Source organism: Sipha flava, unplaced genomic scaffold (assembly GCF_003268045.1).
Source record: "Sipha flava isolate LNK unplaced genomic scaffold, YSA_version1 292_pilon_pilon, whole genome shotgun sequence".
Classification (NCBI taxonomy): Eukaryota; Metazoa; Arthropoda; class Insecta; order Hemiptera; family Aphididae; genus Sipha; species Sipha flava.
The window spans coordinates 466,341-491,264 of NW_020272962.1; the positions used below are offsets into that span (position 1 = coordinate 466,341).

The 24,924-nt window shown below is 35.2% G+C and overlaps 1 protein-coding gene across 2 annotated transcripts in view; it reads right to left on the reverse strand.

Annotated features, from left to right (window-relative positions):
* LOC112685794 (homeobox protein vnd-like) overlaps window positions 1-13,748 on the reverse strand; it is a 30,628-nt gene extending 16,880 nt beyond the window's left edge. For both annotated transcript variants that reach the window (XM_025557792.1, XM_025557790.1), the window contains exon 1: window positions 13,045-13,748. In XM_025557792.1, the coding sequence (XP_025413577.1) occupies window positions 13,045-13,523 (479 nt within the window). In that variant the 5' untranslated portion in view covers window positions 13,524-13,748. The remainder of the gene's footprint in view (window positions 1-13,044) is intronic.
* Window positions 13,749-24,924: the final 11,176 nt, after the last annotated feature.

Below are 24,924 nucleotides of genomic sequence, written 5' to 3' on the forward strand. Positions count from 1 at the left end.
TATCACGACATTTTTAACAATTGTTATTTTCACACATCCGTATAAAACTCCAATATAATACGTCGAAGAACAATTAACTATACATCAAATTACATAATAAAACAATGTGCAATACGAAATCATATCAGATGACTGTTACAATTTTTCCATCTCAAGTTGACAGATGCGAGTAGGCTTTTCGATACTACTACGTTTTGTGTACCGATAACGGTTGATAACGGTTGATAACGGTTGATAACGGTTTCTAACAGCATACGAAAAAAGGAATAACGATTATCACTCTGCTGTATTGTAATACGTACGGTAGGTACGTAAATATAAAACATGTAATGATCGTACAATGTGTAATATACAAGTACGATAAACGTCTCGATTGATTTGCATTTCAAATCGAGTTTCCATTGAGCACCCTTCACGTGTACAGTGTCGACTATCATCATCTGAACCAATTAATATGATAATATAAAATGTTCCATACCTATATTCTTTCCTCACCGATGGTCCTTGATCGGTATCCGTATTATCGATGGTAGATATTATATTTTATTAATATACACCCAAATAATAATTCTTAATACCTGTTTAATATTTGTGATTCATAATAACATCATATCCTATATCCGTAACGGAGTTACACCATTATACAGGAGCTGTGTAAAATATTGTATACCTATTGAATTCATAAAACATAATACCTCTTAAAGTTATTTGCATTTCTATGACGGTTCTTCGCTGACGGGTTATTTTTTTTATTTATTTAAGATCTTACAGCGCAATTCGTCATTAACGTATTTTTATCTCTACAACAATAATATTGTCTTTAACCAATATAATATAATGTTGGTATCTAACGAAATTAATTACATTATAGCTTGACGTACGCATAATGTATTAAGACTTAAAAAACAAACGTGAAGTTTAATCTACACCTGTCTATAATATAGCATATATATATATATATTGAGTTAAATCGTGTATGTATTGTAGATTATAATGTGAGTTTATAATACTGTTAATAATATGGAATACTGCAGTAGAATATAGATAATGATTAAAGCTCATATGTGTTGGTATTGAGGTTATAAATTATTTAAAGTTAAATCGGAGACAGTCGATTATTATATACGTAATGAAATCGGATACTTTTGTATACTCGTACTGCGTGCACTTACTATGTATATGTATAATTATTAATAATATAGGTACAACTTGGCGTGCGTTTTAAATGTCATGCGCGGAAGCAATGCGAATTACGCATCTATGAAAGTACATCTCATAACATAAATAAAAACATAAAAATGATTTAAAAACTTGCTATGGTATCTATTCAAACGCTTCATATACATATCAAAATCGTACAAGAAAACGTAGGAAATCATAAGATTTTTGCAAATTGTTTATACTAAACGCGTTCGTAGTATTAACGTATTAACTTTAATAATACGCTCATCGTGCAATTTTAATGACACTGCAGATTGCAGAGTAGCAACCGAGTGTTGTGCAATTGGTTGAGTAAAGAATCGTCGTATGATACACATGTATTATCTATTATTCTACAAAAACAGAAGCGCAAATCTAAGGGAGTAGGAAGGGCATTCGCCCCTCCCCCCTAATTTGGTAGATGAGCGCGATATTGGTCGATAATCGATGGTCCAGGCATAATAATAAGCTTACATGAATACACTAAATACGTAATTTGTTTTGTACGAGCGTAGCGAACATTTTATTTTTTTTTTGCTATTGAATACTTTTGTTTTGCCCTCTCTCCTATAATTTAAACTAGTTTGCACCTCTGTATTAAGAATAACCATTTCTCTAGAGCCTCTCCAAAACTAAATAGGTATCGAGCGATGAGTGTCTAACAGTGCCCGATGTACTCTGAACGTCATTGAAGCGTCAAATAACCCCTCGAACTCGTTCGCATGTGTACAACGACAAGTATATATACAACATTTACACGCATTTACATAGTAATTTATAAATATATTAGTATATATGCGCGTGTATATACAGTATTATTATTACTACTATTATTATATTGCATGTGCGTGTCGAGAGATCCATAAAAAATATAACATCGTCGCTGCGATAATAGTAATAATAATAATAATAATAATAAGAATGGTAGCATCAAAAAATGCCGTTCGAGGACTCAACTATGTTTTCAACAAGCCTTTTTTCATCCGGATATTATGATATGTATACACAAATATTATTGATTTTTGATTTAATGTTTCTGATACCGTAAAACAGTGTATTGCGTACCGGAGCATCCGAGTTGGGTCCCGAGTACTAGGGGCTAATCACAAGTATTGTACTGGTTAGGTCCCGCATTTTTATAGGTACTACACTAGTTGGGTCCTGAATTATTTTAGGTATTACACTGGTTTCTGAATATTTTTTGGTAAGTACTACATTATACTAACATTTTCCTTCCTATTTTAACAGATTTAGGAGTGTCTATGATCTATTTAGACCACAGGTATGCTTACAAATGTTTTTTATAGTTTTTTTGTTTTTTTATTTTCTTTTCTATTATAATATAATTTAATACAATTTTGTTGATAAAAATATTAAAAATGTTAAAAATCAAATATAAAAATACTTATTATATATTATAATTATAGCCATAGAGGTAAATTAAAAAAATATTAAAAATGTTAAAGTCATTATATAATATAAATAAAAATGAATGGAAAAGAAACTAAAAAACAAAAAAAAAAAAAACTATAAATACATTTTAAACTATACCTGTGATCTAAATAGATCGTAGACTGTCCTAAGTCTGTTAAAATGGGAAGGAAAATGTTAGTACAATGTAGTACTTACCAACAAATATTTAGAAACCAGTGTATACCTAAAATAATTCGGGACCCAATTCAAATGCAGCCTTACGTACATATACATGCATGTTTTTTGTAGATTTACGTAATAGATTAAAATCATTTTGTAAAGAATAAATAAATATGTAAGGAATGCATAAAGTTAATTTCGTAAACGTTGTGATTTATCTTTTATTTAATATGATTCTAACGACAATCAGGGATGTTTACCGTTTATATACGGTTACTTAAAATAATACGGGGAGTGTAATGGTGTAATATGCGAGTTAAGAAAACAAACAAATATCATAATAATTCAAATTTAAATGTAAATTTATTTAAAAACGCATTTAAATTTATTTATCTATTAATCGAATACTGTCTTAAAATTAAGTTTATAAACTCAAATCTATCCGAGATGAGTAGATAATTATCTAATTATTAGACATCATTATGATGGTTCATAAGTATTGATTGATGGTTATATTATATTGTACATACCCCCTCTAATCGTTAGACGGTAAACGGAGTTTTATTGTTTTCGACAAGTTTCTTATTGTGACTGGATAATGTTCGACTACGTATTTATATATTTTCGTGTCTTGAGTGATTTACAATGATATACAACGATTGTTTAAAATTCACTAGTAATTATAATTTTTATGTTAATTGTATCAATCAGTAAATAATTAGATAATGTTTAAAGTCAATGACATTCATTTATACATATTTGATATACTTAATTCATTCATGAACACTGAACATCTTTGAGTGTATTATTATATTAAATATAGTTTATTGTAGTACACAGTACAAGTGTTATTTAATGTAAGGACGAAGTTGTATTCAGAAGAAATGTTCTAATTACTAATGATCAATAAAAATCGATAAAATGTCCTTTGCAGGTGTTTTGACAGACAACCTATGCACACATTCATAATATACAGCCGCTATTAACAAATACAACGAAACCGTTCATCACATCGGACATCCGAAAAACTACAAAAATATATCCATTCAAAGTTTTTCTTTATTTATAATAATAAGGAAAAAATATATGTACTTAACAATCGTTTCGACGGTTAATTTTTTCTTTGCTTTATTGTGAATTCTAATTTGTATACGTAAGAAAGTTAAACATTTGTATAGTCGTTAAGATAACGGAATGATGACGACTATACAAATATTTAACTTTCATACGTATACGAATTAGAATTCACAATAAAGTAAAGAAAAAATAATTCGTTGTAACGATTGTTAAGTATTTCTCTCTCTATATATATATATATAAATTTTCCCGTTATTATTAAAATAACCAAATGATATATTATATACAAATAACGACGGATAATGCGCCTTATTATACCTACTTATTTATTGAGTTACTTTATTATTTGTGTGTTCAACGTTTTAAAATGGTCGAGAAAAAAGTGATTACCATTATTATTTCATAAACGCGTCGACTAGAATCGTATTATGTTATCCTTACTAATTACATGTGTAAAAAAACGATTAACTAATGAAAAGCTTTTCGGCAGCGTTTGCGAACAGTGATTCGTCATTGCTACAGTTTTTTCATTTATTATTACACTTGTGTATTGTAATACATTTCACTTTATTCGTAAACAATGAGGAACAAAATGTACCGATGATCGAATCGATTATCGGCTGAATCGAGCGTCAGTCAATAGTACGTGGATACACAAGGCGTACTTACATCACAGATACAATATGAAAAGCCAAAATACTGAAAACGTTTAATCTCGCAGTCGGCACGTCCTGAAAATAATAATATACATGCGCGTCTTTTGCGTATATATACGTTAAGGAATGATGTGCGTGATCGATCTATATCTATAGATCGTAATAGAGGATTTGTGTGGGCGTGGGTAACGTACGTGAAACTCATATCGCAATGAAACGCACCTGTTCTACAAAAAAAAAAATAACAATATCTGTACACAGGCACACGTTCGACAATCGTATAATATTCGTCATAAGGGAAATTGATCGTATAACTATTGACGTGCATTTTTTAATAAATATACGTGTGAATAATTTTTGTACTCCAATTTACGCGTGCCGATCACGATACTGCTTTAAATGTTGCTGAACGCGTTTTCGTCTTATCTGTCGATTGTCATTTGTCGGTCGGGTATACATAATAATTAAAACAGTGTTTGCGCTTTCAAAAAATGTATTACCTCCATACTATTTACACCAGTGGTTGTCAACCTATGTGGTGGTACGCGGAAAGCTCGTAGACGGTACTCGAAAAAATCGTTATATATATTTCATTGTATCGGTATTAATAATGTTAATTATTTTTTGGTTCATTTGAACAATAACTGTACATATTTCATTTAATTTATGTTCGTTAAATGTTTATATTTTAATAACTTTGTAATTTTGCTAATAAAAGTATCCATGCGTGTAAAATAATCTACCTACATTTAATTGTTTGATAAGTAAACAAAAAAAAGTTGTCTGATCAAGTGGTTCGAGAAAAATTTCATAATATGTAAACGGTTATAAAAAGGTTAAGAACCACTGATTTACACGGTTTCAATTTTATAATATCGTCCCGTATTCGGTACGGAACCTAATTTGCGAGCGGGGTGGCGTATGCGCAACAACTGTGTTACTATTATATTCAGGGCCATCACCAGGGAAAGGTCAACGGGACCATTGCACCCTTTGCCCCAGTAGTCTCCTTAAAGTCCAGATTGGTTAGAAATACTCGGCGTTACCCACTATTTTTCTTTTCGAAAAATTAATACATTTAATTGAATAAAAATTTATATTTAAGCGTAACTATACAGGCTACGTTCTTATCCAGCCATATGAATTTCTAAATTTTTATAACCGGTAACTTATTATGGTTATTGCCGGGGTGTGAAAAATTAACATCACTTCATCCGAATTTACGTAGAAACTCGTTACCGAGCAAGTTTCGACGCGCCAACATCCTAGTTCTTATTTTCTACGTCTGTTTATAGATTATCTAGGAATATATTGAATTTTAATTAAACGTGGTATCTGGTGGTAATGCATTGTTAAGAAATTATTAAAAATGTAAATTACTTGTATCGACGCATTTAAACGACATTGATTAGTCGAGATTTGGAAAACTATATTTACTAAAATGTTGCAAACTCGATTAGTATTTTTTTATTATTACTATTATTATTACTACACTCCTACATTTTTGTGAGGAGGGATTCTCCCCTCCCGAATCAATTCGCCTCAGCAGACCCTTCTTCCTAGTAGGACGGCTCTGGTCATGTTTCGCGTTAGGGATTCGTCTGTTGTCCGGTAGTAATCATCGTGTATCGTGCGTCGCGTTATTTTATTGACATTTATGAACACAAAACGTGTATGCTTGTACGGCGTTACACACCGCGCGGAGCCGATGTGAACGTGAAGCGCAAATGAGTCGTTCGCGCTGCAATAACACTTAAATCGAGTGTCACACAGCGCGTAATCGTCACTGCGCGAGGCGATTAGACGAAAAATTCGAGCGCCAAATGGGCAATAAAACCGATCAAACATGCCATCAAACCCGTCGTCACTGGGCATTGTCAACGATCGCGAACCGATGTTGCCGGTACATGCGCGATTCGTACGTTTGAAGTTTATAATTTTTATTTTATTTTGTTGGTATGCGAGAATGGTCTGGAATATTTACGGACTATCGTTATCGGAGAAAACCATAGTATGTAAGTAATAAAGAAAATAAAGGAATAGATTTGTACTGTTAAAATAAAAAATGGAAATGAGTTGTATATTTTATATTTTTATGTTCCTATTACCTGTATATATTTGGTGCCTCAACTAGAATAAAGTAGAAGTAGCCACCAGTAAGTGGGTTGAAGCGTATAAAAATGTCTGTTCACGCTAATGGATAAGACAAAAATGTTAAGCCCTCCCACGGATGTGACCAAATATCCACCTATGACTGGTTGGGGTATGGTTACGCAGCGTCGCTACTGCTGCGGTTCGTCCGTTTACTTGCAATGCAAAACCGAACGGAGTTCACAGTATCGGTGTTCCTTAAGAAATGCACAGCAGCCGACGTACCAAACGAAACCCTTAAAACGACGGTCCTGAAACGACCGTGCCGCATAAGTCGTTTGTACAGTATACTCCCGTACATTTCCTCAGACGGTTTAACGCGTTTCCGAGACATGCAATGTGAACGGACCACGAAGGATTGAAACGGTTTGGCGAAACTTACAGCTCTCCAACGAGTCGAAAAATGAATAAAAACATGCGTGACTTACAACGGTACACGTGCGTCCAATTCAGTACTTGAATATTGTTGAGACCTTTTGGTCAGTAATAACCAGCGCAGTAGACATTTGCTGCCAACACTTATGTTAGCACTCTACCCGAACGAATCTATGCACTCCGTCTGCGATGGCGCAGCGAGTATAATTAATGGCATTAAAATAGACGTTCGTGTAACTTATTTAACTTGTACGCGTTCGACTAAACGCTATTTTCGTTTGCATAGTGAACACTTCGACGGATAACTATTTAGATGCCTAGTTTTGTTCAATCGAAAGAACACAATGCCAATAAATGTCATCCCGGAAAATTTGGCACCCGGGGTAATTGTCCCATTTGCCCGCCGACCACTCACCATTCGTCACGGAACTGCACACGGGTGTACGGCTACACCAAACCATCTGTGTGCACGTTATGTTATGGTCGCGTCGAAAAGCCTTTACCAGCGCATCGCCTATTCGATGGCAATATGTACGCGGGGGCAGTACGCGTGCGTAGGTGTAGCTGAGTGCGAGCGCGCGCGATTCGAAACCGACGAGCGTTAATGGACGAGCGATATGGTTTTTATTATTATTTTGTTTTAATATACCGACAAATTGCGTTCGTTCCGAGCAATTAGACTGCTCCCTTCGTGACCCGTCGACCGAAGCTCATCTGCCCTTAATTATGCAACCCTTCCCCTACCACGTTTTCCCACCGCCGTCGCCTATCCTGCCGTTCGTATGCTGCTCACCCCGTCACCCATTTGTGTACACATTTTTTATACACACGCGTGTACTACGTGGCACAAGTTCTGGTATATACGTACATACCGTACTTATACGCATAAACGGGTAGGTCGATCGCATACAGACTACAATATTACAGGTTTAGATAGCCGGTCGATGAAGATTGGTTTTTTTTTCGTAATTTGACGGGTCTAACCCCGTCAGCCTTCCGCACGACGAGGAGCAGGTGAAAACGAACCGATACGAGGTTTTTTTTCCACTAATCTTATTTATATACTCGCACACGCGTGAAAGAAAAAACGTGGGTAATTGGTTACAGGTAATTCGTATAATATATTTTTTGATTCGTAAAAAGATCAAAGAGGACTTAATATGATTTATTGCGAAAAACGAATCGTTTTTACACTCGCATGGAAACGTACATCGTTCAGTTCCGCGATTTACAAAGTTACTTTACAACGAAACGTGTACTACTGTTAACGCAAAATGATTGGAAAATCAATGTAATATGTGCCTTTACAATATTATTTATCATGGACTACATTATTAAATTAAAATATGAAACTGTCTAAAAAAAATCAACTGATTATTAATAAGAAAATTAATAAATCAATAGACGATAATAGTTTACTATTTTTTTTTTTTTTTTTTTGATAAATATGATTTAAAATTTGTATTTTATATAAATATAATATATTATGATATATTATGATTACAGTTGAACCCTTATAATCCGTCACCTTCGGGACTAGTGGTGTGGTCGGGACTGGTGATGTGGTCGGAACGCGAAAAAAGTCGAATTACCAGAATATACAGAAATATTTGAATAGAATATTTTATCAGATTTATTTATTATAATATATTATATAATATTATTATTTTAAATTATATACATATATTAAATTAAATAAATATAAATAATTAAACAATAAAATAAATAAAAAATAGATAAATAGTAAACTGGCAATTAATTGTATAAATATATCTAGCTACATACTATAAATTGGAAAATCCAAATGCACATATTTTTTAGGTATTTATATCAATAATAATGTGGTCGGATCAGCCGGAGTGGCATACTAGTTACCGTTAACTCTAGTCTGTGGACGGACGAGAGGGGTTTACTGTATAATTAAATACAATAAAACAAGGAATACTTAATATTTATTAAAAATATTTGGAAAAAAGTAACAATTAACAAAAAATTAAATTTTATGAATAACGTTACCCGCGATTTTTTTTTAATAACCATTATACTTGTTTTCATTATTTGTTTGTAAAATATAATTCGATTTGTAAAATTAAGTGAAGTTTAAGTAATAACATGATTAAATGAGTTGAAACGTATGGCGTGACCGTAAATTACGGTAAATGAATATATTTATTTCTTAGATCCACTTCGTTACTTAAGATTTGATCGACTACATTGTTGTGTACGTCTCACAAATGGGTCAAAGTCGATTTGTGTGTTAAACTATTAAATAAATACGCGTAGAATATTGTAGTAGGTACGTACACACAGCTTTTATCGGCATTATTTTTAAATACTACAAATGGAGAGTTTGCTAAAATAGTCGTAAAATTGACGTTTCAACGTTTTCCGAATTTAATTTGAAATTGATCACATAACGGAGAATGGAATAGAACATTTTTTCAATAGATCATGTTGTATTCACGGTAGCTATCTCGTTTAGTTTTACATCGAATAATATTATAAATACACTATGAAATCCTCTGAAACTCATATTTGGTTATAACATAATTTTTACTCAGTATAAAATATCAGTTAAATAAATATTTATCTATAAACAATAATACAGTAGAATCACAATCATTACACTCAATTCAACCATTAAAGGCATTGCACGGATTTATAAATGTACACACGAGTGCTTTGAGTTATGAGCATTTTTTTCGCTTATTAATCGTTTGAACATTTGAGGTTTTTTTTTTGGCGCGTTAATCACGACAATCTTCGCACATCGCAAACTGTATACAGGTAAAAATCCTGTACCAGGCACGTGGTTGTGCTCGCTTAATCATAGGCCACAGCTGTCTGTTTTTCTCACGCCCTTCAGCCTTACTCGTTCGGAGTGTACGTAAATATACGTATATACAAAAAACTCTTTATACATGATTTTATATATCAACGTATACCTATCATATATAAAACTTATATATATATATATATATCCATTTAATGTTGTTTTTTTTTCTTGGTTTTCGCTCGTTCATGTACTTTCAGCATAAAGTGTGTGCTAGTGCAGAGTAGGTAATCAGTACAAGGGGGATTGTTAAAACAATAACAAACGCAAACTTCGAGGGGCCAACCACTCAGCGCAATAAAATATTATATTATTATAACGAACGCGAGCTCGCAATGCATAATGACTTTAACAAGTTTTCGGTTTCCAGTGTCTCTTGTCATGAAGTCCCTCCGTAACAGCTCCTTTATGTGTGTACACGAGTGTGCGTGTGTGTGTTTGAGTATAGAAGCCATTTTACTGCACGCACATGTGAGAAACGCATGCAAGCAAGTATACAGAACCTGCGTAAGAATATCTTGTCACTGTACTTCAATCGCATTTTCAGCAAACGTTGATAACTCGTTCGTTTAGAACGTTAAAATTTGCCGTGTGAAAAAATTTGGATGAACTCTCAACACGAAACAAAATGACTAAGAAAAATGCATTCGGGCTTGTAATATTCATCTCCTAGACAAGTCGCCACGACGGTACTGATTTACGCAAGTGTTATATCAATACTTCGCAAGATCACTTAAAACGCGAAAACCAACATAGCTAGAACATCACCTCAGATGATCTCCCAACACACACGGTACTCGTCCGATGACCATTCGTATTAGTTCATTCTGACTTCCCGACACAAGTCCAGTCCACTGAAGTTTCTGGTTTTCGATTAGACTTAATATATTAACTTTTCGGAATAGCCTTTCCAATTCATAATTTTTCCTTTTTCTTCGCTTTCCCGTTTCTTCGTCCTTCATTGGTCCCAAAAATGTTCCTTAAAACTTTCCTTAGTCTTTTTTAATGGCCAAACCTCTGCCTTATAAATGACGAATGGGCGTATAAAGGTTATATAGCTAATAGTATTTAATAGCATATATATAAATATATATTTTACTAGCTGTCCCGACACGGCGTTGCCCGCGTATTAGTTGGTTTTTTTGGCATTTTCGTAGGCCATGTATTAGTGTTATTATGTATGAGAAAATTTAAAAGTAATAGGTAAAGTATCTAAATGTTGAAATTAAGTACAAACCAACATATATATTTTCTGAATTTACGTCGTACCGAACTTCGCATTTTATACCTTTGAACATTTCTCGAAAATTCTATAACTTTCTTCATTACAACAATTGCAATGCAAAAAATAATATTGAGATAAAAACTATCCTATATATTTATTAAAATAATTGCAATGCAAAAAATAATATTGAGATAAAAACCATAGGTTAGGTTAGTTATATAATTCTCGGAACAATTCATATCTACACGCCGACGACGATAAAACATACACAATAGAAAAAAGGTCAGATTACAGATAGCTATATAAATACTTGCGGTCGGTCACGGGAAAACCCGAAATACACCATGCAATTATACACATTTATTAAAAAGTTAATTAAAATATTTAAAATATTAAAAAATTTGAAAAAAAAACTATCCTATATTTTAAGTTGGACCAAATTACACACGGTGTAAAAAATTTCATCAAAATCGGTCCAGTAGTTTCGGAGATTATTGCGAACATACATCGTGACACGAAATTTTTATATATTCAGATATAATTGTTACTTAATTTCTATCGACAAAAATCGTAGTCTTAGTATTTTTATGAGTCCATAAAATCATTTATATCCTGATAGAATTCTTGATGAAATGTCTTTGTTTTTTTTCTGTTATTATTGTGTCCAGGTAAATTGTTTAGTTCTTCTGAAAGCACACCTATCAACTTTCAGATGAGGAAAAGAGGCCATGCCATCTCTTTTCCTCGTAGCCATTTATTTTATTGTATAAAAATGATCTTTATAGATGGAAAGCTTGACCAAAAAGATACATAAAACACATATATAAATATATGAAAGAATAAAATAGCGTACGTGTGGAGTAGAGAAATGCACCTCCCAAACTAATATTCTGAACTCTCCATCGTTTACACATGCACGTAACTCCAACATTGCATAAACGACAGGATGATCTTATAGAAGCTTTATATTATAAATGTAATTATATTATTTTTTCCAAGGGACGTGGTGGTCACTGATCAGCTACAGTTGTCTTTAAGCGTTGTGGTTAAGCTGATTCCCGTATAACTTGTTTCTGGACAGATAGCCACACGAGCGTTTAGTAACAAATCAATGTCGCATAACCCACACTATAAGGGTTCCAACTCACCAATCTACGGACGAAAATAAATAAATATATTTCTTTTAATAGATCCGATTTACAGAGCTGCCAGGGTATCGATTAATTTAAAAGAAAAACCAAACGTATTATGATATGTGTTTATTATCGAGGAAATCAATAAAATATTTGAAACGCAACGTTAAAAGCACTGAAAACACAGGGCACTAACTATAAACTATATTAAACGGACTTAAACGGGTTGACGACAATGTACCGAAATCGCATGCGACGCGCGATCTATTCATAACGATCAATTCATCTCGCCACGTGTAACTCGCTATAAGCGGGACAAAAAATAATCTTACAAGCCAAGCGTGACACGTTACGCTTAGTCGTACCCAAAGCCAATAAAATACGGGGAAATACGCGTTACCAATAATTCGTTCGGTACGGATATTTCGGTATTTCGTGACTGAAAACGACGTAATGTCCATGCGGATATTGATGGACAAACGAGAATTACAACGTGCACGTCGGGCGGTATACAGCTTTTTGCGAACTACAACGCTTTCCGATAAACAGCTTCAGGTCAATCCGCTTACGACACACTCGAACATTTCGATCCGTCCGCCAAGATTCGAGTCGTACCGACTAGTCGAACGCACACATCGTGGTGACGAGGGCTTTTTTTTTTTCTTACGACCGTCGAAATAGGATAAAACATTTAACGTTCCCTCGGCACGGATTCGATCCGCGCTCGTTACGACTACCTACGGCCACTTCAGTATCTACTGATGTCTACACGTAAAATTATCGAAAACAAAACGCTCTTACCTGTCGTACCGCAGGTCGTCGTCGTACGGATAGTCGGGCGGCAGTATCTGCCAACAGCTGGTCTCGTACGCTCCGGCCGTCTGAGTTCCGCCACCGCCGCCACTGCCGCCGCCGCCAACCGGCTCCTGGAAAGGGACCGCGGCACCACCTCCGATGCCCGGATTGTTGGCCTCGTGATGGTGTTGCTGTTGTTGCGGTGGTTGCTGTTGCTGCAGATGCATTCCGTCTTGGTGCTGCTGGTCCAGGTGGTGCTGCTGCAAATGATGGTGATGTTGGTGCTGCAGATGATGTTGTTGTTGCTGTTGCTGTTGTTGCTGGTGCTGCTGCTGTTGGTCGACGACCGGCATGAACGTGACGCAACCGCCACCACCGCTGCCACTGCCACCACCACCGTGATGGTCCTGGTGCACGTGATGGTGCTGCAATACCATCGGGTCGCCGACGGCGAGGACGTCGTGCTCGTGGTGCACGTGGTACATGTCGCCAGGGCCGTTCGAGGATCACCGGACGGTCGGGAGAAGCGATGCGGACGATACGATGGTCCGGAACCTAACGATCGACGGCCGATGGTCGTTTGAATACGGCGATATGTTGCCGCGGATATTTCTCACTTCGACCGAGGACCCATCCACGGCAGTGCGTTTGTCGGTAAACAATTGTCGTCGTCGTGTCGCGTACAACTGCCGTATCGCTGGCGTGACCGAACACCGAACCGAAGCGCCGCACCGACGTCGCCGATAGATAAGACGACCTCTTATCCGCCCCGTACCGGATCCTTGTGGATATTACATACACACATACGTCTCGTAGATATACATTTGCGCGAGTGTGTACACAATATATTTGTGTATATATAAGTGTGCGCGTGTACGTACGTACGTGTATGTATATTAGGCACATACGCAACTTGTTTTTTACTTATTTCGTTTTTTTTTTTTTTTTAATTTTTTATCTTCGAGTGTCGGCACAAGTCAGTGCCGTTTCTTGAATCGAAAGATTTTTTACATTTTCACAAACACTCTATGATGTCTTGTAGCTCAGTAGACGAGTTACGATTTCCGAGATTTATTTAAACGGTACAACGTAACATAAGTACATAACGTTTTTCTTGCATTTATTCGGTAAAGCCTAAAAGCCGAAGTGGTTTATTTTTCTCTCGACCACAAAATTCCTGATCGTGTAATTAAAGTTAATTTCAAACAACTTAGCGGTGAGTTTTCAATTGCTGATCGGTCAAAATAAAAATCGTCAGCTACCGCGGTCGCGACAGCGTTTAGTTGCTGTGTGAACTCATTCCCATTTATTCGCGATTTAAAATGATGAATGATGCCTGTTTCGCGATTTCGGGTTCCAGTTTTGTTGGATACGAGTAGGTACGAGAAGGGATAAAACAACAATTTTCAACGTACAATGTTTTAACCCTGAGGTTATGAAATTTCTGCGAGCTTCGATGACCGAATGACATCCATCTAGAGCAGAAGTCGGCAACTTGCGGCTAATTAGGATAGTAAAAAAGATTGCTTAACCTGAACGGCTCTTTAGAGCTTTTTTAGAGCTCTTTTTTAATTTTGGAATTTATTTTTAAAAAAAGTAGCTCTTTCCTTCCTTTCCTTCGAAAAGGTTGTCGTCCCTTGATTTAGAGGGTCGGGTACGGATAATAATGTTTTTAACATCGAATCCGCCGAGTCGTCGAACGTCTAATGAAAGCGACCGAATGTGTTGAGTTTTAAATATACAGTTACTTCCACTATCGAATAGATTACATAATTATTGAATCGATATTGTAATACTTGGAATTTCAATCCGAATACGTTATCACATCGCCATTACATCAAAATATAACGAACTTGAAGATCAACGTTCTTAAATTAATAAACGTCCGTTTAAATACAAACTATTGGTTCCTTTCACTTCCACTTTGAAATTAGGTACCGATTTAATCATTCTTCACACTATGCTGCATTATTTATAAAAAGTACAGGGTCGTCCTTATACTTAAAAAGGCCTAAGGAAAATATTTTTTTCGTGGCCTTTTAAAAAAAAAAAAAACAATTTTTATCTTCCATCACCTCCAATCTATCAATGTCACTGTTATTTCTATATCTTGATTAACAATAAATGTATGAACTTGTATAGATAAATTTTATTTCTTCAAAGTTTCTTAAGGCAATTTTTATTAAAGTATCTGTTAAAAAATATAAAGTCTAATATTAGTTTCACCCACTAGTTATAATATCTGAAGATTCATAAAATGCTTCGTCAAATCTTCTTTATTCATTTTATTAATTTCAGGAATACTTCCAATATCAAATAAAAAAACTTTAATAAACATCAAATCGCTTAAATAATCTATTTAAAGAAGAAATTCCTTGGTCAAGAATTGGAAAAAATACTAATTTTTAAAATTTTCTTCGCTAGCAGAATTAAAAGTTGTTCTACTAGAACTTCATCAAACATTTTCATTTCTCTTAACAGTTATTTTGCTTGTAGTCTTTGGTGATCGGAAACAATTCATCATCTGAAAATTATTCATGAAAACGCGGAGGCTGTAAATTCCGAACTAAGTACGGGAACTATGCATGAAAGCTTTATTCACCTTTCCCTTGGGACGGCCTTGTATACTTTCTTTTGATTACACTCGCACCAATCTCGTCGTATTGAACTCAATCATACAGAATAAATATATATTTATATATTAACGAGATCCAGTTATGCAAATTTCGAAGAGGGTGAACCTCGAATTTCCTTTTATGAACTTCCTTACTCTCCGTCCGTTTCACTTGAATTGGTGCAAAACAAAGTTTAAACAGCACAGTATAGTAACGCCACTGACTAAGTTGGCTTATATCTTTTACCACATAATTTTGTTATTATTATAGTATTTAATTAAGAAAAACGAAGAAAAAACTACAATGAACTTGAATTATAACCTAAATTCACATTCCCACCACTACAATTCACCGCCTTGTATTATTTTATTACGTATTATTTACATTTTTTGGTGTGTGTACACAACGAAGAACCACTCGGATCATCATAATTGAAAGATATATTTGAAATAGAAAATATTTTCTAGCTGGTACTTTGCCATTGCAAATTTTCTACATATTTTTTTTAAAAATTACAAAAACTGTCGTTAAGTTATAAAAAAACGACATTACTTATAAACCGGTTGTTGACAAAAACAAATTTTTGTTTTGTAAAAACTCCAAAATCACTAATCGTAAAAAATTTTTACTGAAAGATTATATTATCGTTAACAATAAATGGTACAATTTTCAAAAGATATTTTTGGACTATGTATTGATAATGAGAAATTTTATGTTTTCGTACATTTTTTCAAAAAATATATAAAATAACATTTTTATTAGTCAAAAAAGTTTTGAACATTTAATACACAGTTTCTCATACATATCTATTACTGATTAACAAAAAAAAAAAAAAATGAACTTCATCATACAGAAATAATTTACGAGTGTTTGAATATTGAATACAAAACGATAAAAATCATGAAAATTCACTTTGTACATATTTTTAGTGTAAAATTCATAAAACTTTCAAAATTTACACTTCAGACTTTTAGACCTAAAAATAAAATATATGATTGTTTATTAGATTTTCTTTATAGCCAAAAGTATAAAAACTGATGTCACAAAATGAAATTTAATTACATTTTAGATGTTTATAAGCACATGATATTTTCGATTTTCCCAAATATTAAATGTCTTTTTTTTTCGCGAAAGTTCAGGTTCAATCCACTTTATTAAAAAAATGTATACTCTATACTATTATATCAATCATCTTTAGAAATATAAACTGATTCAACCGACCTCTTTCATTCAGAACCGTTTTTCCGGAGCAATGATACACAGGTTTCAAGTTTTAAAGACCAATTCAGCTACATAATTTACCCATTCCTGTATCGCCCCATCTTTTGCTATCAGTATTACTTAACTTTCAAACCAATTTGAATTCATACCGATCGTAAAAAAATGTTAAAAAATAAAACAAAATTACACTAGCACTAAGTTAGATGACTATCGTGTCGGAAAAACTTAAAAAAAAAAAAAGAAGAAAACCACCACGATACATCGCTACAGCAGCGTATTGCATCTCGTGCACAACGATTACTAATAATGTGTAACACACACGCCGACAGTTTATGTAACACAAACGCGTTATTGAACCATAAAACGTCTTGTTTTTTTATTGCGATCCCCGTACCCGTCCGGTATAATATCATGTGTATTATAATAATTTATCTTAACACGCGTTTATGTATAACGATAATGAAAATAAATTCGAATACAACCGTTCGGTACGCGTATACGTACATTATCTACCGACCGGGACTCGACGTGATACGAATAGGTACATCGCGTTCGCTGTTATACTTTTACAGATTTTATAACATTATTTCAACCCGACGCTCGTCCACAGCCTCTGTTGTGGTTACATGGACAACACGCACTGCAGCCCAAGATTAAGATCGCCGACACATGTTGTTTTTTATCGCTTTCGACTACCTTTTCCGTAACACGCGTAATGCGGGCATAAAAATAATAATAATTTCCGTCGACGTCGTAAAACGGTTCGGTGATGGATAACATACGGCGCTCATTTATCGTCTTTACTTCTCGGACAAATCGCGCCGAAATGTTCTTGTAGTACGGGTGCACAACACCGGCTTTAGCTCGTTCAGCGCTTAGTGCGCGAACTGTTTTGGCGCCTCTGCCTTAAAAAAAAAAAACCACTTAAACGTACAACTCGAACGGGCAGAATTCCGGGACCTGGAAGGGCCAAGCCCCGTTCGTAATCGAAAACTCTGAAAATGATTTTTCAAACGTGCCCAGTTGCCTCGTTTATGTAAATCCAACAGAAAACAAACGTAATAGTAACAATAATACAACGATATTTTATAAAACTGTAATTGTACCTACAAGTGCGGCCACTCCTTGCGCGTTTCGACATAATAACAACAGTCGAATTCATATTGTATCGCGTTGCGAAAACAATTATTATTTTTCTTTTACCTACGGCAAACGATTAGCGTCGCCGACGTTTGGACAGATTTAATACTCTGATCTTGACGCTACTCGCGGATTCCTTATGGTTTCGGTGCCCTGTACCGTCGCGCACGTCGATCGCGTCTAAACCCGTCAACACGGATGTGATCCTTTTGATCCTGTGTTGCCAAAACTAATATCACGGAACGTTCCCGTTTACCCATTATACGATTACCGTAACGGTACTACGGTTACGAACAATTCGTGTACGTACGCGCGCACGCGCGCACCACGTGCCACTACACTTTTATCGCACGGCCGAAAACACGTCGTCCGCGGCCATGCGTGTACCGTAACGCGTCGTCTCGTTTCAACCATACAACACAATTACTATTCCGACCACTGCTGTTATGTCTTACCGTGCCAAGTGTACGCGCGTAAACATCGTATCATAATACATTGTTGTTACGTTATCAGCTGCAATCAACGTGTGAACGCGGAGGTGCGAGTCAAAAAGTCAATGATTGTCAATTGTTTTCCGAGATAAAAAAAAATTTTAAATAAAATAGCCCTGATAAAATAAAACCCAGAATAGCTGACGTTATAAAGGATCTTGACGTACTTTTTGAACCTAAATTAACATTCAATGCTCGTATCCGTTATATAAAGGATAAAATCTTTAAACTGCTTGGTTTCATGCACAGAAGTTGTGTCGATTTCAATGATAAAAATGTTTTTATTTCAATTTATTGTTCGCTGGTACGCTTAATTTTTGAATACCTATTGTTCAATTATCTAGTCACCAAATATTATTGGATTAATAACTACTCTCGAAAAAGTTCAAAACAGGTTCTTAGGGTTTTTAGCTTTCAAGTTGAATATTTCCAGAACTCCTCATCTTACCATCCTTTACTTACTTATCTGAATCTGGAATCCTTTGAACAGCGTAGAATCATACTCGATTTATATTTTATTTTTAAGTTATTAAATGGCTATATTGACTGTCCTAACCTCGTAACTCATCTGTCATTCAAAGTTTTCTCAGCTCACACCCGATCAATTAATATTTTTTTACTTCATTTACATTTTGTAAAAACCAAGTTTCCGCTAACCTAGCAATACATATAACTTGATATGTTTATTTAATATTAATTGTATTTTATTTTTATTTTTTGTTTTACTTAAATTTTAATTAATTATTTTTTTTATTTCTGTATTTGTTTAATTTTAATTAATTATTTTTTTTATTTCTGTATTTGTTTAATAATATTTTTGAATGCCATTTAAATTCAATTCATGTAATTGGATCCTAATCCGTATATTATTTCAATAAAAAAATCAAACAAAAAAAAAAATCAAAAATTCATTTTTACACCATCGATTCTACGCGTAGCGAATGATTACTGTCGCTCCGACGGTGCGCAATGTAAGACTCGATTATAAACGCATCCTTCGAAAAAAAAAAGGGACATTTGAATTTCCGTTTAAATTTTTGCTCGCTCTACCCACCAGCCACGGGAATTGAAGTTCGAAAATTCGACTGCGTTTCAATCATAAACGCGCGTGGAAAAACACTCGGTAAAAAAAAAATAATAATTAATAACGACTTTCGCCTTTCGAAGTAAAGGTGACCGCGGTCGGTAACACTAGCAGTGGATCCCGATCGAATGGGAACGGATGTATAGCGCGACCGGTGAGCGTAGAGCCTACGACGGATCGGACGAGCGGAATAACACATACGAGTATATCATTATTGATATTGAACGCGCGCAGGCGATTATCGTATTTCTCATGACGAAACCGTTAACACTGAGCGGCTTATCTACTGCCCCTTATTGACATAGGTTTAAATAAAATATTCTAGAAAAAAAAAAAAAGGAATAAAAAACGATTAGTAAACACCGGTTAATCGACACTGATTGAACTGTTTGCTGAATAATTAAGCGATTAAACGTACGCACACGATCCTCACGTTTTCAATGCGCGCACAGCGCAAATGAAATTAATGTTTTGGTGGTCCGACGTCGTGGAAAACAGTATAGAATTATACCGTTGCAGTGTACGAATCCGTTCGATCGACAATGAAAACATTAATGTGATTCGTACGATATATCGCAGCCGATAAAATTATGGTACGGTCGTGGTCGAACAAGGGACCATCGGGCGATCCTCTGGTGGTACGCCCAGCGCAACTGTCACGCGCACGAACGAAAAGCCGATTCGGAATGAAGACGATCGCGAAAACTCATCTCTTGAATGTCCAAAAACTGGTGACAGTTTGCGCATCGCCGTCGAGACATAATATTGATGTGTTCGGTGCGTACGTTTATCAAGTGTATTCCGATTATTATTATTATTATTAATATTTTTTTTTTTACTAAAATCTCATTTTTCGTGATCCTACCTTATAATTGTTGGCCTCCAATTGGCCCTACCTAAAAACAAAAAAATTCTATCATCGTCACCGATAATACCACTCCTACCTACTGTATTTTACTTATTTATCATTTTGCCTGTCATAATAAAATTGTTTAGTTTCGTCTATGCCGATCACGCTTATCACGAGAGTAACGACGATGATTTATCGTACAACTCTTTAGTATAATATACTCGGGGAACATAGCTCAATTCTATGGAGATTTCGAAAAATAAATTGTTCCGAATAAAATGAAAAGTTGGTTAGATTAATATGAATAATTAATATGATTTTTTTCAATGTTAATGTTAATTTTTTTAAATTCAATCATACCTACCTGTTGTGTTCTAAAATAATAAAAACTAAGTCGGTCGGCAGGCAACTGATGGTCGACTAAACATCATTATTATTAGGCTAGTCATTCCTACCGGGTTTAACAGCATATCCCGCGATGTGACGATCGGTCGTTCAATTTGTCCCATTCAATAGAATCTGAGAGAAAATAACGTTTAGCATCGTACAGTTTAATAATAAAACTTAGAACGACATTGGCAATAAAAGGATATAAAAGGATATACTTATTTTTATTTCCATCTGAGCGTTACAAACAAGAAAGAAAAAAAAAGATCATTCAATGCGATGTCCCGGTTTAAGAACTTTAAAATCTGGCAATATTTAACGCAGCGTACAACGTAGTGCATGCGGCGCGCATTAATTATACCACCGAGATGGAAATATTTTTATCCAATTATTATCGATCCCCGTACATGAATCGTTAACGACCCGTGACTCCAGTTTTCGCGTCCTGCTGCACAACATGCACTTCTTGTACCATGTCATCTGTCGACTACTGGACGCGTACAGTAACGTCGGATCCTGTACATCGTACAATGTGCAGTGCACCATTTATGTTATTATAATATCACTGGCTGCATTGACCGGTTTCGCACGGAACAGCCTTGGCCGGGACGCAGTTTTTAATTGCCGTGCACCGATTGAACGGGCCTAGGGTCGGTAAAACGAAATTTCAAACGAACCGATACGGTTGTTTTGGTTGTACGTTGAATTAACCTTTCTCGCATCACAAGACCGCATTTGCTGGTTTCAATATTTTTTTATTACGCGTCCAGAGTATCGGGGAGATCATTAAGTTCAATTTCAAGTTCATACATTTCGTCGTTACATTTCAAATTAAGCGTAAAAATCCTTTTTAGGGACGTCTCCACATCATAAAACAAAACTACTCATCAAATTTCATGGTCGTACCTTTAGCGTTTCCGGCTAGGTGATTTTTTTTCTCATGTTTATCACTTTTCGTTTTTATCCTTTTTTACCCCATATAAGGTTGAATTTTGTATAATACTTTCTCATTGCACATCTAGTGTTATGTCAAATTGTAAATTTGTACGATAAGTCATTTTTGAGATGTAACAAGTGAGTGGTATTTGGTTTATAAATAAAAATATATAAACACAGATAGATATGTACGTCGTTTAATGTTCGACAGTCGAAGGAAAAATTAGAACAATAAGAACAATATCTCAAAACCCACTCGTAAAAAATCTTACGCACGCAACTCGATCTACTGCAGACGATGACAACATGATTGACGTGCACAAATATATTTGTTTACCGTCGATAACGCGACACGTAACGTTTGTATTTTTCATACGACTGGTATAATTGGTACGAGCAGTGGCGCCGAACCCTATACCGGAGGCCTTGACGTGTTTTAAACATTTATGACGGGGCCGTATTGGAGCCGAACCGTATGTAAGTTTCGTTACGGAATTCAAGCCCAACATCAAAATTCTTTCGGTAAAAACCACAATCCATCCTCCACCCCCATAGGCGTAACTTGGAAATTTATTAGGAGGGGCAAATATATAATTACATATTTAACGAAAAGGGTTCCGCGGTTAAACGCCGCTTTACTACCTACATATTATTATGTAAAGTTATTTGTTTTCTAATATTATGTTAGATAAGCGAAAATTAAAAACTAAGATTAAAAAAAAAAAAAAAATGTACAGTATAATCTATAACCAACTGTTTTTTACTTATTTTAAAAATGGTATGTTAAATATCAGAGGGGGCACTGTCTCTCCTAATTTATTCCAGGGGGGCTATTGCCCCCTAGCTCTCTCCAGTTTACGCCTATGCCTACTATCCTTGCTCCATTGAGTTCGACGTTTAGATACGAGGTGGACATTTCAATAATTTTTCGGCCGACCAAAACGTTTAGGACTCCGATGCCACTGGGCGCACGTGCTTCTTCACATCTATTACCGAAGTGAACGTCTGACGCGCGAGTTAATATTCAGGTGTGCGCAGTAACGAGAGCAGAACACGACGACACGACCTCGTTTACGAAAAGCCGAGCAAGGTCGAAAACACGTTATTTGCACATTACAATACGCAATATCGGTACCGTATTGTTAACCCGACGGTATCTGTGTGTACAAATTATAAACGATAATTGTACCGAACGAACGCAACGGTAACGCGGCGGCACACGGCGTAACACTCGTCGCGCTCGTGTCTGCAGGCGAAACGTTTTCGTCCCGATAAGGGATCGGCGTTTTATCGGGTGTTTTCTCATTCGTGAAAAACGTTTTCGATTTTGAAAAAATGCCCGAAGAGACGGTTAGCATAAGCCTACGCGGTCCGTGTTTTTCAAACATGTCGTGGTGAATGTACGCGAGGTAAGAGGGCCAGAGCCGTTCAGTGGGGGGGGGGGGAAGAGCGACGGGAATATTTTGCCTCATTGTTGGAATATTTTTTAGAGGGCCTCCATAAAGTCTCGATGTATAGTAATTAACAATAAAGCCTCGATTACACTGAGCTATATTTTACACGCTTCGTGTCGGCGATTAAAGTCGTGCGCGTGTGAGCGTGTAGCGACTTGTCCGATCGCATTGAACGATTAAAATCCATTTCGATTAAATTTTCGGTCTCGAAAAACCTTGGGACGGTCCTGTTGAAGGCAAGTGATTTCCTGGGCAAAATTATAATTTCACCCAACCACGGGCTCGTTTACGCGGACGATTGCTAGACTTAAGACCGGGAAACATATTCATTGTTTTGTAAAAATAAAAAGTTTATTTCATTTGTAAAATTTATTGGTATGTGTTATTGTTTTTGAAAAACAAATCCCTATACACATAAGACTTTTTATTTCCTCGATGAAAGGACACGGATAAAACTAATCTAGTTGTTGGATACAATAATTTTTAAGGGGATCGGTGACGTGCAGTCAGGTGCGTACACAAGGAGAGGTTTTAGGGATTCAAACCCCCTTCCGACATTCAGGAAAATGATATTAAATATGTTTTTATATAGTAAAATTGGTATATAGATTATATTATTATGAAAATGTACAACCTAAAACCCTCGAAAAATATTTTTTGCGTACGCATCTGCGTGCAGTTATTTTAGTCAAAACATATTCATCTTTTGACCATCCTACCGATCGACCTAATAATGCGAAAATATTTCTGAAAACTGATTTGAATTCGTTATTGTGTCTACTTGAGATCGGTCAGTCCAATTTTCCCAATTTCACCCCCCCCCCTCACTAAAAACTATAATTTAATTTGAATGTTTTGAAATATCCGGATTTTTAAAAGTTAATTATTCAGAATTAAAATTAGAATTCTTAAAATGTGGACTGACCGATCTCAAGAAGACATAATAATGAATTCAAATGTTTTGAAATTTTTTGGATTTTGAAAAGTTAATTATTCAGAATTAAAATCAGAATTCTTAAAATGTGGACTGACCGATCTGAAGTGGACACAATAGCGAATTCAAATCAGTTTTTATAATTATTTTCGCATATTTAGGTCGATCGGTAGGATGACCAAAAAGTACATAGTTTTTAGTCAAATACAACACACGTTCTGAATCGTTTGCGTGGGTGACAGTGACTTGTACGATGCGTGAGGAAACGTTCCTCCACCACTTCCATTCCACCGCAAATATCGCATGTCACCGTCTTGCTTAGAACTAGCACCAATTACTTAGAAATACTAATAGGCTATTCGAGGTACTGTTACGGTACAATTATAAATATTAGTAAAACTCATAAATGTATACATTTAAAATAGGTGCGCAATTACTAAGGCAATAGTTTTTAGAAAAAAATATGACGTAGCAGCTTAATGAAAAAGTTGAACTTTTGATAAAGGATGTATTAAACAGCCCATACCACGTATTTGGAGATAATTCTAATTGTGCCAAGTATAATAATTTAAAATAAATGTAAAACTGTTTTCATCTACAATAATTTAAAATTATGTATTTATAGTTACATTTGTAAGCGTTCTAAAGAAGGCGAGGTAAATTTGGTTCCTCAAACGGACCATCGAGGATTATTTAAACATATTTTAGGGACAAGAAACATCGTTCCTCATCATGTTGAAAGCTTTATATATAACGTAAATAAAAACGTAGTAG